Source organism: Ammospiza caudacuta, chromosome Z (genome assembly GCF_027887145.1).
Source record: "Ammospiza caudacuta isolate bAmmCau1 chromosome Z, bAmmCau1.pri, whole genome shotgun sequence".
Classification (NCBI taxonomy): domain Eukaryota; kingdom Metazoa; phylum Chordata; class Aves; order Passeriformes; family Passerellidae; genus Ammospiza; species Ammospiza caudacuta.
The window spans coordinates 12,826,033-12,840,767 of record NC_080632.1 but is presented as its reverse complement, the minus strand read 5'-3'; the positions used below and the strand labels follow the sequence as shown (position 1 = coordinate 12,840,767).

The following is a 14,735-nucleotide window of genomic DNA, read 5'->3' as shown; positions in this document are numbered from 1 at the left end:
GAGATAGCAACCTTAAACACACACTCCATAGGAACCCTAAGCACACCCTCAACCACAACAGTGCCCCTCACCAACAAATCATAAACATTTCTTCGATCCATTTTTTCAAACCGATCATAGCAATTGGCTACAATACAATAGTAAACCCACCAGATTCAGAATCGATGTGATGGTTTGTTTATTTTATTCTCATATAAGTTTTTACAGGACCCATTCCTCAAGTCTTTAAGAAAAAAGACATGTTTCCTCAGCAAGAAAATGCAGAGATGGTCATGTCCTCCAAATCTATTTGATTGTCTTCTTTTCAACTCTATTCACTCAACCTGTTTTTCTTTTTTTATTATGTGATACCCTCAAACTGGCTTTTACAGAATATGTCTTCTGGATGACCAAATATATAAATAGACTGCAGTAATAATAATAGTAATAGTAATAGTAATAGTAATAGTAATCGTAATCGTAATCGTAATAGCAATAGCAATAGCAATAGTAATAGTAATAATAATAGCAGCTGCAGCAGCTCTGCAGCTGTAGATCCAACATAACAGTGTGCACAAATATACTTAGCTCTCTGGGGAGGTTAGCTAATGAAAATTAACTCTCCTATTTCTTTTAGGGTTGGAGTAATACAAATGTTCTGTATTTGCAGTGGCCTGAAGAGTGGATTGGTTCATGTGTGGTTGCAGGAATAACATGTTTACTGACACATATCTGAGTCCTTGGAGAATTACTGCTCCTTCTTAGACATGTTTTCTTCCCTAACTTGACTAAATAACTTTAATTTTTATTTCTTGTCTTTCTGCCAAGAGATTATTTATCTGTTCTTCTGCAATGACTTGTTTATTTATCAAATATCTCTCTGCAATTTCCTGGAATAATTTTATTATTATTTCTTCTCCAAAAAGCTTTTGCTCAAAGTGCCGACAACACAAACACTGAAATGTACCCCTGTGACTAATGGTTCTAGCAAATTTGATGGACAGAGGATACATCTGCAATTAACACAACGTTAGTTGTTTCACCTTCAATAATTTACCAGAAGTGCTGATCAACCAGGGAGGTTCCAGTGACTGGAAGCTGCCAAACTTGGCACCCATGTATAACAAGGGCTTGAAGAAGGAAGGATTCAGGGAAGAACAGACCTGTCAGTCTGATCTCAGTGCCAGGTAAGTTCATAGAGCAGATCATCTTGACCATCCTCATGCAACTAGTACAGGGCAACCAGGGGATCTCACCTGGGTTTATGAAAGGCAGGTTCTGCTTGACCAACCTGACCTCATTCTATGACAAAGTGATCTGCCTAATGGATGAGGAAAAGGTTGTGGATGTGTTTACCTGGATTTTAACAAAGCCTTTGATATGGTTTCCCACAGTATTCTCCTGGAGACTCTGGCTGCCTATGGTGTTCACTGAGAGAAAAACTGGCTGGATAGCAGAGCTCTGAGAGCAGTGGTGAGTGTATTTACCTCCACACTATGGCTGGTCAGTGGTGGTGCTCCCCAGGGCTCAGGGTTGGGGCCAGTCCTGTTTAATGTAATCAACAACATGGACAAGGGGATCAAGTGCATCATCAGTAAATTCACAGATATATCAGGCTGGGCAGGAGTGTTGATCTGCTGGAGGGCAGGAAAGCTCTGCAGAGGGATCTGCACAGACTGGATTGAAGGGCTGATGCCAACTGGATGAGATTCAACTGCACTTGAAGGCCCAGGGCATCCTGGCCTGTGTCCATAGTGTGGCCAGCAGGACCAGGGCAGAGACCATAGCCCTGTAGTGGCACTGGTGAAGCCACACCTCAAGCCCTGTGACAAGTTCTGGGCCCCTCACAACAAAAAAGACATTGAGGTGCTGGAGCAAATCCAGGGAAGGTCAGCAGAGCTGGGAAAGGGTGTGGGACAAAAGTCCAGTGAGGCTGAGGGAGCTGAGTTGTTTAGCCTGAAGATAAGGACACTGAGGAGGGACATTGCTCTCTACAATCACCTGATGAGAGATTGTAGACATGTAGGAATTGGCCTCTTCTCGCACGTAAAAGTTAACAGGATGAGAGGAAGTAGCATCAAGTTGTGCCAGGAGAAGTTTAGAACAGTTATTAGGAAAAAAATTTTCACAGAAAGAGTTGTTAAGCACTGGAACAGACTGACCATTGAAGTGGTGGAGTCATTGTCCCTGGAAGTGGACAAAAAAAATGGTGTGGATGTGGCATTTGAAGGCATGCTCTAATGGTGAATATGATGGTGGTGCTAGTTTGGTCAGACTTGATGATCTTTGCAGTCTTTTCCAGCCTTAATGGTCCAATGGTTCTATGACTCTGTGACCAGCCATCCAGTTCAACTCCATTTTTTGGTACATCTGCACTGAACACAGGTATTGGATGGAGGTATCCAAACTGGTTTATTCTGGCTCCTGTAAGTACTGTAGATGTGTAAGCCTTCTCAGCTGGACAAATTACCATTTTTAGGACCTCTGTAAACTGAACTATATTGTTTTCAGTGGCCAACATGATTCACTGAAACTTAGTTAGAAGTCAGCATCACTCTTCATTATATAGCACAGATTCATTCCAGGATAAGTCTGAGAAGGATGGTTTATTCAAGTGTAAATTGTTCAACAAACCTATATTTTATACTTCCCCTGAGCTGAATAGCTATAAAGATCCTTTTTTAATGGAAAAAGAAACAGAAGGAAAATATCAGAGTAATGAGAAAAGCATGCATATCTGCACTGGCTGCCCTTTTGTAACACAAAAACATACACACTAGCTGCTTATATGTAAACAATATAATCATGCTTTCATCTTGCAATACAAGTTAGTTTAGGCTTACAACAGCATACCCGAGAATTGAATCAAAACCCAGAGATTTTCAGTATTTCTCCTACTTTTTCTTACATATTTCCTCTTCATATTACTTTTCCCTATATATTTCTCATACTTCAGTATGACTCCTACTGGTTTAAAGTTCTTCCTTCAGATATATTTTAATGTATCAATAATTTTTCCCAATTAGATTTCTAATTTTTTTTGTCATTCAAGCTTAAAGTTTAGAGGTTTCTGCTATAGTTATCACTCTACCTGTATGCATCCCAGATAGCCATGTTGAGCAGCTATGTGAACAGCAGTATTTCCATCCTGGTCAACTTCATCCAGTGAAATCCCTTGCTCTTGCATAAACTGAAGAAGCCACAGAAGGATTTTCTCCTAAGGGCAAAGAAATGTCACAAAAGATAAGAAATAATGAAAAGGAATACTGGTGCTGTCATCTATTACTAATACTATCCAATAATTCCTTGTTTTCAGTCTTTCTTAACTTTGTAGGCTTAGTGCATCATGGAACTCTGGTTTGTCTTTTTGGGGGTTTTGGGTTTCTTTTTTCCCCCCAAGGAAAAAAGCTGAAATACTTTATTTTATAAAAAGAAATAATAGGAAAAATACAAGTACTGTAACACATTCTGAGAAATTGTACATGAAGATTGTGTGAGCCTCTGGGTTGGTGATGAAACCTGAAGAAGAATAACCCATACATACAGCTGAAAATCAGGTTGAGAAATTTGGTCAGACTTTACAAAAGCTTCTCTGGAAAATCAAAATAGGATTATGCTCAGATGACAGAGCTGAGCAGTTAGATTCTTCAAATCTATAATCATTCCCCATCTCTGTGTGGTTGTGCTAAAGACAAAGCAACACAACTAAAACCAGAAAATAGAGCTACCCTAAGATCTCAATACATTGACCCATGGACCATTTGTATGCCCTGCATGTTGGGAAAGAGGGGGAGACTTGGACTGCAAAAACTTGTCACTGAATGTCTGGAAGCCAAAACTGAAGCAGAAGCTTTTTTTTCAACATCACCTTTTTTTTGTGTGTATGTAGATGCAGTGTACACTTATTTGGGTATTCTTTTCTAACAATTGAGTGTTACATATGTGCACTAAGCTTTTTGACTTCTTATTTTCCCAGGGAGTTTATTTGGAAAAAAAAAAATCTCTCTAGGAACTTCCAATGCCACTCCAGATTAAATTTCATTTTGTCATAATGAATATGATACATATTGAAAATCTAGAATAAATCTATAGATTGTATAGAAAAGTGGGGCCCATGAAAGCTGACTACAGCTGCTTTCCCAGTTTTTCTATCTGAAAAGGTGAAAAGACTAAATTACTTCATAGCATAAAACTTTTCTATTTAAATGTGTATTTTTTAATACCTTGTGTTGATACCTATCATATTATACTAGGTCAGAGCTTCAGTTCAAGGGGGCTTTGTGGATTCTAGTGTTGCTGAGGCAAAAGCTGATCTACAGACTTTACCTGCAGCACCTCAGTAGCTTCAGTGACACATAAATACATAATCACTCAAAATTAGAAATATGGAAAACTAAAGTAGACCTAAATAAAAAAGTACTGAAAGCACATATAGGACTGTGACCAGTAATTAGTAGAAAAGAGAAAGAATAAAAACTAAGAAAGAAAAGTCTAAAAAGGTTGAATAGAAACCTGCATTTTATGTGTAAAAGTACTACAGAAATTTTAATCTCAATGAAAAGAAGAGGACCCTTCTAGAGCTACTCCAGGATGATTCTGCCCATTCATGTGCCTGGGTCTCTGCTTACTGCTTCAGAGGGCTACTCTGTATGATGCTTATCTTCTTCATATCTTCACTTTAGCAGGAGTTTTGTTCTTACTACAGGGTGAAGGCATAGGTATTTTGACTTCTCCTTGGCTGAATGCCCAACACAGCTGACAGCCAGCATGGAGAGATGACTACAGATCACATATCCCTTTAAAAATACTTTTGAGCATTTCTCAAAATGCCAGTGGTGTTGGCCAGCAAGTAAGAAGGATTATAGTACTCCTATGAATTGCCCCTATGTTTTGATAATTAAAAGAAAAATATTTTAGCAAAACTTATCTGCAGAATTGGAAGACAACTATAGCTTTGAAATCATATATTTCTTTGGAACATATTAGGGAACAGAATGTTAAGCATGTTCTGTAATTTTATGATCACAATCAGCATGGAGCAAATGATGCTTTCTAGTAATTTATCTTATCAATGAGGAAATCAAATGGCTGGGTAGCCCTATTCAATCATCTGTACTTAGGACTACCTGTGCACTAAGTGATCACAGGCACAACATCATAGTTCTACTCAAACAGTTTGTGTTTCAACAAATTTATCCTTGATCAAAAAACCCAAGAAAACAAGTATTTTTTTCACTTAAAACTAGGGAAAAAACAAAACAAAACCATCATATATCAAAATTAGCTACATTTCAGTTTATTAACACTCATAATACATACTTAAAGGAAAAATGTTTTCAGGAATAGATTTATAGTCTTCAATTTATTCAGAACCAAGGGAAAGACAGAAAGAAAATTCATCAGATGAAGGCAATGAAAAATAATCACATTTTTTGTGAAGTAATAGGAACTGATAAATACTGATCAATTATTCAGTATATCTGTTTTTTTTAAGACCTATCATGCCTATGCTCTAGCAGTTATTAATACCTCCCTGGCATATTCTAAACCTACAATAATTCAAATCTCTCTACAAGGAGGTTTCAGGAAAACTTGGGACAGGTTGCTGACTTTGGTTCCATCAGATGCACAACTAACATGGACCACTTAAATGATTACATGGCCTACAAAGGGAAGGGTTAGCATGCTGAAGAGTACTGACTCTACAGCTAATCCTAGACCCATCACTTGATATTAATTAAATAAGCTGGCCTTCCCAGTATCCCTTCACAGGAGTAGGAGTGTGTGAAAACAACACATTGCCTTTGTAATAATGACATTAGACAGGAAGGCAAATATCTTGAGGTGTAAAACACAGGTGTTTTGTTAGCTATCTGTATATCTGAATGTCACACACTCCTTCCCACTGTGCTCTCCAGAACTGTATCACCATCAAGCCATGCACAGGATCCCCTTTAGATCACCAGCATGCTTCAGGCTGGTTGCCCAAAGTCTCCCTAGATTCTCCAGAATTCAGAAACCACAAATCCTTGACATTCCCCACCCTCTGCACACACCTGTGCAGTCCATATTACCACAACATCCCTGATGGAAACACATACCAGCCCCATGAAGCTCTAAGTCAGGACTAGGACAATGTGTGTCCAGGACTGCACCACCACCTTCCTGTGACTGCTGAACCGGGTCAGACACAGCTGGCCGCCCTGTACTCATGGCTCATGCCCGGTGTGAAAAGGCCTGCCAGCCATCACGGTTTCTCTTGCATAATATCATGCTTAAAGAAACTCTTGCTAGGAGCTATGCTCACCAGGCTACAGGTTGACTTTGAGCTTTTGTTCTCTTCAATCAGATTAACTTATGCGTTCCCCTCTCCCACTGGAAAAATAAAATGTTGTTGACATGTCCTTGGAGGCAGGCCATGACTGTAGTTTGATGACCTTTAACATAGGAACTTTGCTATGAACTCCCTTCTGCTGCCCATTCTAAATTATAATTCTTGAAGAAAAACATGGCGTGAATGTCTAATGCCTGGAGAAACAATGGATGGACTGACTCTCTTAGTAAGGATTCAATAACAGGTCTTCCTTGTAAAAATATTACTCTTGTAATTCTGCCAAGACCAGTGTTTACATGGATTATCTCTCGTGTAAGTAATGGTAAAATAAATTAAAGCTTCCAGGACAGCGCCAAGTAAGCATTTAAATTTCTCAAAGGTTTTTTTTTTCTTAACACAGTTGGGTAAGATAGTCTGGCACCCCTTCAGCCTCAATATTCCCTCACATTTGAAGGTTGTTTATGGATTGTAAAAAAAAGATAAGCGGCATTACATATGAACTTTGCTTGGCATTCAGTTAACTAAGAAAATTTGGCAGCAATTTATATATCACCTTTTCAAATTTCATGGGTGGCTGACTGTGGCTGGTTTCTTAAGTGGTAGAGCTTCCGTTCGGCTTTGAAAAGAATCTGGATAAAGTGTGCCAGATCTGTTTCTGGCAGTAGATAGCATAGCTCACTGAAAAAACTCCAAAACTTCATTGGCTTTAGTTTATATAAATATCTTTAGAGATGAGGACAAAATCAGATTAATCAAGTGAAGATATGAATTTAAGTTCACATGCAACTTTCTCTTCCAAACTTTTTCTTCCTAGTAGAAAGCACTCTTTTCTCTATTCCAGTTCTGATCTCTATCCTCAGTGTTGAGTTTACAGCAAGCGTGCTAGCACCTGCAATCCATATATCCAGCAGGGTCCTGTCTCACACCAGTAACATCTGTATAGTAGGAAAGTGCAGAAAAAAGGAGATCTTTGCACAGCATGAAAACAAGGGCATTTCTTTGCCTATGGAAACAGCAGGAGAAAAAGTAGACTCCCAGCTCCATAGCTGTCCAAACCTGCCTCCTCTCCTTCCCTACCCTTGCAGTAAATTCATGCTTGAACAGAAGCAGTTAGCAGCAGAAATATGCCACAATAATTCTATGGCATTTAATGAGACAACCACACACAGCAAAGACTGATTTTCTTAGTGGTTATATTTTGTTTGCTGTCTTTTAAGAAGAGTAAAAAGCATTAGCGCAAAATCAGAAAGGTTTGGTGTCTGCGCCAGTGTCTGGGGAGTTGGAACTGGACAATCTTTAAGGTCCCAACCCAAACCAGACTATGATTCTGTGATTCCATGATTTATCTTAAATGTCTGTCAAAGAAACTGTGGGATAAAACGATCCATCTGCCAAAGAGGTTAGAGATCACTATTTCTTTCACAGTAGATCCTGGAGAAGGTCCCTTGAAGATGGGTTATTGCAAGATCTACTTAGGAGAAAACAGACATTGTGGGAAGAGAATGTAGTGTAAGTAAGCGGCATATATGTTCCTTCGGATATTAGCAAAGCACTAGAATGCTGTCCTTCTGTGCTGTCTCACTGTAATATTAATAGACAAGTTAGATGTGAAACAGGATTGATTTACAATTAGCTCAGCTGGTTAGAGCATGGTACTAATAACAGCAAGTTTATGGGATCAAGCCCTATATGGGCCATTTATTTAAGAGCTGGACTAGATGATCCTTGTGGGTACCTTCCAAATCAGAATATTCTGTGAATCTACAGATATTCTGTGAATCTACAGAATCTACTACCTACTTTTGTATGTAGTTTTCAACTAAAGTGGCTAAAGCTAGACAGATGATGTTCAAGTTTCACCATACTTCACTGCCAATGCAATGAATTCTTAAATTGCAAAATTTTGTTGCTCTTCTGATGTATCCTATGAGTCCTCTAGACAACAGCTAATTTCTGTAGACATTCTTAGGATTTACTGGTTGACCTAATATGCCAGCTAATCTTCTCCTTGCCATTATTCAAACCTTATAAAACAAAACCCAAACAACCAAAAAACAAAACCCAAACAACAAACAAACAAACAAACAAACAAGCAAACAAACAACTTTACAGGGGAAAATGCTGAAAAAATTATGCAGATTAAGTTAGGAAAGATTTTGCTATACTTCAACTAATTCAGAACACCTTAATTAAAAGCCACAAAATGACATACACACTTTAATTCAAATTCTTGTACAAGCATCTAAGTAATCTATTTGAAGAAGAAAAAGAAAGTCATACCTGGCCATAGCAACCTGCATAATGAATAAGGCTTGGGTGGTCTTTCGAGCAACTGAGCTCTGCAATAGCTTCTGTTTCACTCACCATCCACCGAACACACTCCAGCTGACCATTCTAAATAAGCAAAAAAAAAAAAAGTCTAGATTCCATTCTAAAGTCTAGCTGTTTCCATTCTAAACACATCTACTAAAGAGTAAAAAGTTTATCAGAATTATTAGAACTTTCCAGTTTGTTTAAGAATTTAAATAATAAGCCAAGAACACCTTTTGTCTTTTTCTGCAGAAAGACAGGCTTATTTAACAATTGGTTTCTTTACTTCCAATAATACTTGAACACTCTTTGTCATTCACAGAAAAGAGTATGAATGTGTTGGAGTTCTTCCTGCAAGTGAGGGTGCCCCAGCACAAGTATTTTTAACGATGACTTACATAACTGGACATGTCCTGGGTCATTGCAAAGTTCTATAAGAGCCTTTAAGTCATCTGGCTTAACTAAACCTTGTGGTTCTTTATTCTTACTTCCAGAGTGGTCTTCAAAACCGGTATAATGATATTAATTTTTCTTGCTCTTCCTTTATACCACTGTAACTCCCATAATCTTTTACTATGTGGGGTGTGCACCTCTTTTCCACAAAAGCAATAAGTATCAGAACTTACTGGCTTACAAACATATTATACACCTACCTTGAATAAACAAGAAAGAAAAATTGCAAAAACCTTCTGAGACTTTAAACTTTCAGACCATAAATATACAGTTTGATACAGGCCAAGATTTCAGAGCATTTCATTAGCACAACTAGGATCAGTTTAATTTTCTAATCATATAGCTTGGCCCAGAAAAATAAAAAAACCCAACCCTGACATCTGCACTAGGGCCCTAGGTCACTGAAATGATGCTTTAAATATGCAAAACTACAGGTTGGAATCCATCAGTCTTCTCAGATTCCAAACCTTTCCCAGGAAGCAAGTAACAATAAACCCCCTCAAAGAAACAGAAACTCTTGTATTATGTTTCACCCCTTCCCTTCTTTGTCCCTAAGGTATTTAGAGGATAAAAGGAATGACATTTAACCATTCACTCTCACTAAAGAACCAGAACCATTAAGGTTAAATCATCAACTGCTTTGGACAACCAGGAACTTTCACCTCAAGGTGCTTTTATGCTTTGTAAACTTGCTCTCACACTTGTCTTACAAGATTATACCAGTACTTGTAAAAAAACAAGAAACTGTTATGCTCCCTAAAGAAACAAGTGAATCCAAGTTAAGTGAAAGCTGCTTGAAATATAACAAATAGTCTCTAGATTCAGCAGACTGATTTAAAAATTAATGCATATGCACTGATAACAGTGTAAGAGCTGTCACTATTATACAGTGGATATTACATCTTGTGTAGTAATCCATTTTATTTTGCTTATATAGTACCAGATAACAGGGTTTTTTTCCCCTCACTTATAAAGCCTGAAAAATAACATCCTGCTGGATGCATTTCTTACTGCCATCACAGGAGGAAACTAAACAACCTTTATGTCACTTACAGTAGAGAAAGGGCCTGTTACCTTTATTGCTAGCCCAGCTGGAGTTAGCTGCTCAATGTTTCGTTCGTTCAAACAGTCTTCACCCATCAAAGAAGTGAGATGCTGCAGGCATTCTGCATGCCCCTTTGATGCTGCTACATGCAACAGATTGTTGTCACATTCATCATGGATCTTATCCAGATTATCTGCTGCTAAATGTGGCTGTTAAAAAAAGCCCTATGTTAGTTACAACTAGAGATAAAAAGATACATTTATCCTCACAGCCCCAGACACAAGCCAAACACAAGGAGGTTTCCCAATAGGCATGCTCTTTTACAAGTAAAAATCCAGAGCTTTTCACTTCACTGTACAGAACCTGGGTACTATTACCATAAGGACAGAAGTGGGATGTTTAGTGGGTTGACTAATTGTGAAGTTTCTCTCCTTTTCAGGTAAATGTCATGCAACAGTGCAAGACCTTAACTGCCTTCAATTCTTTGCACTAGTCTAGTCAATAAGGTAACTGCAAAAATACCCATATATTAATAATTTCTGTCTATTTTGAGTTTTCTCTCCTTTTAAATTTTTTTGGCATTATATTGGTACATAATTGAAGAGAAAATATTCACGACTTCTGAAAGACATTCCTGATTAATTTTGCTCATCACAAAAGAGACAGCTTATGCTAAGCACCATTTAAAACATAATTAAAGCACATGACAAAAGACTTTTGTGTGATAGCTTTTTTCCATGAAAAAAACTGTCGAGATATTTACTCAAAGTTCAACACCACTATGATGTAATACACTATTTCTGCCCAATTCTAATTTAAAGACAAAATAATTGGATTGAGAAACTCCAAAAGAAAAACAGATGATTGAAGACAGAGTCAAGAAGTAGCAATAACAAAGTTCCTAGAGTTATGCAGTCTTGCCAGAGTGTTGTTCCATGAGTGTACTTCATGAAGAGGTTTCAACCACTTTGGAAAAAATATATTTTTTCTTACCTATGATGTCCTCTTTTTCCCCCCAATTTCTATTTTGGGACAAATTTACCTTGCTTTTATATCGTAATAAGTAATCTAATATTCTCTTCTGCCTCTGTCTAGTTTTGAATATTTTCCTTTGTCCTTGTTTCTATGTTAATGGCATGCCTTTGTGCTTGAGTTAGACTGCTAAACAGAGAAGCTAAACAAAAATCTAACAAAAACAGTTTTTATACATACACTGTGCCTTCACCAGCTGTTCCATGTGGAGATCACATGCTCTGCATCATTGTGCTAAGTTGCAGCCAGTTACTTTGGAAACCATCATTGACAATGCCTGATCACAGTGCTAGAATTTACTAAAAAAGCCTTCATATGGGTCAGAGGCCAACAAGGCTTTACAGAAAGCTCCTCCCTGAGAATGCTACTGCAACAAAACAGCATAAACACTCCTGAATAATAATCAGAATACAACAGAAGCCTCTCTGTTCCCATCATCAACTTCTACATAACAATACTGGCAAACCAGCAGTAATTGAGCAAAGTGGCCCACAAATGTGAAAGGCAAAACTCAGTTAGGATTTAAACTTGATATTTAAATGATCCTATTAGTTAAAATGTCTGCCTTCTTTATAATTTCAGTGTACTGCATAAAACAGCAATCTTGGCCATGCATACATAAACCTTGTATCTTGGTTTTGCTACATATTTTATTCAAATATTAATACTTTCAATTTGGAACCCCATAAGCTTAATTTCTAAGGAGTAACGAGTCTGCAAGATAAAAAGGGCAGTGATTCAAAATGTGAACATGAGCTTAGCTAGCCTAATAAACCACATCATAGATCACTTTTATTCTATGTTTGTTACGAAAAAGATGATACTTACCAGTAAAGATATTTGGCCTTCCTTTACAATGTTTAAGATGCTCTTAATTTTTTTCACCTCTTCACTCCTCTCTTCTGGCCCCCCTGCACTGCTCCAGTTCATACTCAGCTCCTCTAGCTGCTTGCTTTCTGCCACTGCTGCCTGCAGGTGGAAAGTCCTCCGGTGGCAGTTTGGCATGGTCTTCTCAGCTTTGTGACCAAGAGGATCAGCAAGTGTCCTGCTGAAGAAGCCCTTGCCTTGGGCTTCAGATTCATGGGCTGAGCCACATTTAACTAAAGGCTGGGAAAGCTCTAATTCTTCTGCTGAATGCTTGTGCTGATCAAGGACAAAGGGCTGCGTTTTTCTCAGCTGAGTGCCTTTCACAGGAGACAGCACACAGAACTGCGTCCCGCCAGCAGGCGAGCTCTCTGTGCTCCCTGCAGGACAGGTCTTGACACTTAGACCATTCACAGTTGAACACACACTTAAAAGTTTTTTCTCAGGAGCTACCTTTGTAAAAGGAACAGGTTGCTGACTTGATTTAATATAAGGCACATCCAAAATTTCATCCATATCCAGGTCATAGTGCTCCAGCTCCCCAAGCAGAACAGCAGGCTCAGTGCCTTTGCTTTTAAGGCTCTCTCCTTCTCCTGGACTCTGGTCATCATTTGGAGGTGCAGACTGAGAATCACTGCCTTTCTGGTATTCTCCCTTCTGGTTCTTCTGGTCATCACTTTCATTGTTCTCAGAGCTTTCTGGCTGGTGCTTTAATGGAGAAACCCTCTTCACTGGTCTGAATTTATTGCACACATCTGCAATTCCTGTTGGTTTCTGTGCATTTCCAAGAAGAGTTGAGACCCCACAGTTCCAGCTGCTGCTGGAAACTAGAGAAATAAAGGAATTTGATTTAGCAGTGAGTGCTACCTGATACGTGACATGATAGCATGCTTTTAAGACACACCTGGCCAAATACCAGAAACAAGAATTATATGATAACATGCCAGATTCATATCTAAACAGATTTAATGGCAACTCTATCAAAACTGAAGAATTTTACATTCCTAAAAAAAACTTTTCTCAAGGATATATAATGTAATAATTACAAATAATTAGTTCTAATCAAGTTCTAACCAAGAAAATAAGTTGTCCGTGAGCCAATGATGTGTGCTGGTACCCAAGAAGGCCAATGGCATTCTGGGGTGCATCAGGAAAAGTATTGCCACCAATGATCTAGAAGTGTTCCTCACCCTTTACTTGGCCCTGATGAGGCCACATCTGCAGTGCTGTGTCCCGTTCTGGGCTCCTCAGTACAAGAGAGACATGGAGCTCCTGGAGTGGGTCCAGGCTGTCCCTGTTAGTAAGGGACAGGACCATCTCTCTTACCAGGAAAGGCTGAGGGAGCTGTGCCTGTTCAGCCTTGAGAAGAGACAACTGGAGCAGGATCTCATCAATGTGTATGAGTATCTGAAGGGAGGGCTTCACGAGGAGGGACCAGGCTCTGCTCAGCGGTGCCCAGCAAGAGCAGGAGAGGCAATGGGCAGACACTGAGGCACAGAAGTGCCACCCAAACTCGAGGAACAGCTCCTTTACTGTGCAGGTGACTGAGTACTGGAAATGGTTACCCAGAGAGGTTCTGCAATCTCCTTCACTGTAGATATTCAAGAACTACCTGGACACAATCCTGTGCCACATGCCCTGAGATGGCTCTGCTTGAGCAGGGAGATTGGACCCCATGACCAGCTGTGGTCCCTTCCAACCTGACCCATTCTGTGAGCAATAGCCTAGTGGCATTTACAGGGGTCTGGTCCAACTATGTTAGTTTGTACTCTGCTCTGCACTGAGAGGCATCATAAGAGTAGGATGATTTTCTGAAGGGCAACAAAAGAGTCAGCAAAGCTTTTTAGTGGATTTGTTTTAGCACCAATAACAACAACTCAGTATTTAAGGCCTGTTTCCTCTGGAAGATGTATTTTTCTTACAAGAACTAGAAACTCATGAACATCAACTGAGAGCAGGGACTGTTCAGCTTGGGGAAGGAGAGGGTCAGAAGGAATCTCATCATTAAGAAGAGGTAACAAGGCTCTTTTCCATGACAGGACAAGAGGCAGCCAGCACCAAGTGAAATATAAGAAATTCTGTCTGAGCACAAGAAAACACTTTTTAAATTGTGTGGCTGGTCAAACACTGGCATAGTTGCCCAGAGATTTTTGAAATCTCCATCATTAGAGATAGAGTTCAACTGGACACAGACCTGGCTTAACCTGCTCTAGCCAACCTAAACAATTCTGTGATTCTCTGATCTAAAAATTAAGCCTACTTATTGAGATGTGATGTTCCTTCTGAACTTCTCCTCTCTATGTTGGCTTCTCTGTCAAACTTTCCATCCCTTATATCTATAACCTGTGTACACTCACACCCACATCCACATCCACATCCATAGCTCCGGACCTTCCAGGCAATTATTTCAGTGCACTGCAGGACAGTTTGAGCAGTGAATCTGACTTGCGAGAAGGGAAGGAGCTCAAGTGAACTGAACTCTTAATTCTACTGAACGTGAACTCAATCCTACTGAATTTTTACTCTTTCAGAAATAGTCCCATCTGGTAATATTGATGATCTTCATGTAAGTGGAATTCTGGCAAATAGTTTTCTATCTCTTGGTATTTTGTTAAGGGACAGCACTAAAACCACAAAAGCATTTAGGCAGTTACAACACCCCTTTCAATGTACACTAAGAGTTAATGCAGTCTGAAAGTCAAGAATACTGTTTAAACA

At 39.0% G+C, this 14,735-nt stretch overlaps 1 protein-coding gene across 1 annotated transcript in view; it reads right to left on the bottom strand.

Moving 5' to 3' along the window:
* SNCAIP (synuclein alpha interacting protein) overlaps positions 1-14,735 on the bottom strand; it is a 52,037-nt gene that overhangs the window by 19,087 nt on the left and 18,215 nt on the right. Inside the window, exons 3-6 of the mRNA XM_058823793.1 lie at positions 11,982-12,844; positions 10,151-10,330; positions 8,594-8,707; positions 3,071-3,196 (exon numbers count right to left, since the gene is read on the bottom strand). Of these exons, the coding sequence (XP_058679776.1) occupies positions 3,071-3,196; positions 8,594-8,707; positions 10,151-10,330; positions 11,982-12,844 (1,283 nt within the window). The remainder of the gene's footprint in view (positions 1-3,070; positions 3,197-8,593; positions 8,708-10,150; positions 10,331-11,981; positions 12,845-14,735) is intronic.